Source organism: Teleopsis dalmanni, chromosome 1 (assembly GCF_002237135.1).
Source record: "Teleopsis dalmanni isolate 2A chromosome 1, ASM223713v2, whole genome shotgun sequence".
In the NCBI taxonomy this organism is placed as follows: domain Eukaryota; kingdom Metazoa; phylum Arthropoda; class Insecta; order Diptera; family Diopsidae; genus Teleopsis; species Teleopsis dalmanni.
This window is the reverse complement of record NC_051846.1, coordinates 227,097,112-227,100,008: the sequence shown is the minus strand read 5'-3', so window position 1 is coordinate 227,100,008 and position 2,897 is coordinate 227,097,112. Positions and strand designations below refer to the sequence as shown.

The window sequence follows — 2,897 nt, the reverse complement described above, 5'->3', positions numbered from 1 at the left end:
TTTATTTTGAAACAGCATAAATCAAGATATTTATTAGTTCTAAATAAAAGTATAATCAGAATTTTAAATAAATTTAAAATAATATTTACAATATTTGCTTTGATTGCATGAAATCATCCAATCACGCATAGCATTTTAAATAATTTTTAATGTTTAAATGACTTAACTATATATGTATATATAATATATATGCACAATAAATAAAAATGTGGAAATTTTATATTCTAAAGCACTTAAAAATAAAATAACGAAAACTTAATACAATTAATAATGACTCGAATTTGTAACATTTTGCTGAATACAAAATATTTTTTTTTATTTAAAACTAACGTAGCGAATTTGTTGATGCCTCATTTATATTTGTGTAAATCCCATTGTTAGATAAATAAATTCTAATATATATTTATTTTCAACAAAATTAATATATTTCATACGCTTTCGTAATTTAGGGAATTTTTTATAAGGCTTAGAATGATGGCACCAATTTTATTTTTATTTTCTCACTAATAAAGCTTACAGTCCTGACTTTTTATATATACATATGATTTATGATTTACATATTTCAATATATGATTTATAAATTATATGTTATACTATATGATTTATAAATTATTTATTTTATTATATGATTTATGATATATTCGATTTTCTATTATATACTGCTAACTTGTATTTTTAACTTGATATTCTGGATTTTTAAGCCAATCTTCTTTAATTAAATCGGCTCCCTTTTCAGCTATCATAATAACAGGCGCATTCGTATTACCACTACTAATAGTTGGCATTATACTAGCATCAATTACACGCAAACCACGTATGCCATACACGCGTAATCTTGGATCGACAACGGCTTCAGGATCCCAAGCAGGTCCCATTTTTGTTGTACCGCAAGGATGATATATTGTCATTGATATCGTGCGTACCTGACATTCTAAATAAGCATCCGATAAGAATTTGTGCTTTTTACAATTTGGTAGCGGTTTACGATGAACACGTGATCCAAATTGTTTAAAAACTTTTGCAGCTGCAACTCTTAGCGCAATTTTTGCACCTTCAACAAGTACTTTTGCATCTATTGGATCATCAAAATAATTTGCATTAATTAAGGGATAATGAAATGGGTTTGCGGAGCGTAAACGCACCCAGCCACGTGAACGTGGTCTTAGAAGTAAAGGCATAATAGTCCAAGTATCTTTATTTGCAATAGGTTTATATACTTCTTGAAATACCGATTCTTTTAAGCCGAGTACCTTCTTCACACGTGCACCGTTATCGGAATTTATCGACGCTGGTGCCATATGGAATTGTATATCAGGCCAATCTATACTACTATTTGAATATGGTGTATGCACAAATGCTAAGCCTTCAACACCACCTAAAGTCGTCATAGGCCCACGTTCGCGTAGGACATATTGAAATGTGATTGCAGTAGGATTGAAACGATCTTGTACTATAGCCACAGGTTTATCGACTAGAAAAGACATGCCACCCATGCCAACATGATCTTGCATATTTTCGCCAACTGGCAAGTCTTGCATAACTCGTATGCCATGTTTTTCTAAGTGTTGTTTCGGTCCAATACCGGAAAGCATCATAATTTGTGGCGTGTTAATAGCACCAGCTGATAGTATTATCTCTCGGCGTGCTTTTATGCGTATTACTTTGCCATTTTTAACAAACTCCACCGATTTGGCGCGCATTGTATCTGGTTCTATATGAATTTTAGTAACATGAGAATTCATTGATAAATGAAAATTTTTACGCAATCTAATTGGACGTAAAAAAGCCTTAGCTGTGCTACATCTAGAACCACGTCTAATGGTACCTTGCGCTATCATAAAACCAGCCTGTTTTTCTCCATTAATATCACGATTCTCATAACCAATTTCAGTACCTGCTTCTACAAAAGCGGCTACTAATGGTGAGTGCCATGGTGATTCTTGTACTGTGAGTAAACCGCCACGTCCATGATATTGATTTTTTGCTAAATAAGGATTACGATTGTCTTCAGACTTTTTGAAGTAATGCAAAACATTATCATAACCCCAACCTGGATTACCTAAAGACTCCCAATGATCATAATCATATCTATTGCCACGTACATACAACATATAGTTTAGTACACTTGATCCGCCTAGCACTTTACCACGTGGCCAATTGCAACGATTATTTACCATACCCAAACATGCTTTATTTGATGGTTCAGTTTTATATTGCCAATCCAGTTTACTTAATTGCAAGTAAGCTGCTAATGATGGCACATCAGAAATTTCATTCTCATCAGGTCCTGCTTCAATTAATAACACTTTCCATTTTCTAATTTCGGTTAAGCGATTTGCCACTACTGCACCGGCTGACCCACCACCTATTATTATAAAATCATATTCAGGATAAAATTGTTGTTGATCGATGGGCCTAGATTCGGGATCTACGGCATCATATTTATAATATGTAATTGCTGCTAACATTAATGGTATAAGCCAAAGTCCTGTTGTTACCACACCAAATGTGGATTTTATCACAGTAGTTATGAAAAGAAGATTAAGTACCATGTTCTTTGGTTGCTTTTATGAAATTGATTTTCGTGAAATGATTTAGATTTGTTGGTTCCTTAGTACTTCGGTTTCTCTATGGTCTATAGAAATTTTTTTCGTTTACTCATTGTATGCTTCTACCAGTTACAGCAGTCGATACTGAAATTAAATAAAATTTAATATTAGAATTCTAGCATATATATTAGAATAAATATTATATATTAATAATATTATTTATATTTACTTTAGACGGGAATAATATAATATATACAAACGTGAAACATATTTTTAATTAAATTTAATTAATTATTTTTTAAATTATATATTTATATTCTGTAATATTAAATTAATATTAATTAATAT

The 2,897-nt window shown here is 31.3% G+C and overlaps 1 protein-coding gene across 1 annotated transcript; it reads right to left on the bottom strand.

Moving 5' to 3' along the window:
• Positions 1–655: 655 nt before the first annotated feature.
• LOC119667917 (glucose dehydrogenase [FAD, quinone]-like) lies at positions 656–2,677 on the bottom strand. Its single transcript, XM_038077268.1, has one exon. It carries the CDS (start codon positions 2,550–2,552, stop codon positions 663–665), a length of 1,890 nt encoding a protein of 629 aa, XP_037933196.1. The 5' UTR covers positions 2,553–2,677; the 3' UTR covers positions 656–662.
• Positions 2,678–2,897: the final 220 nt, after the last annotated feature.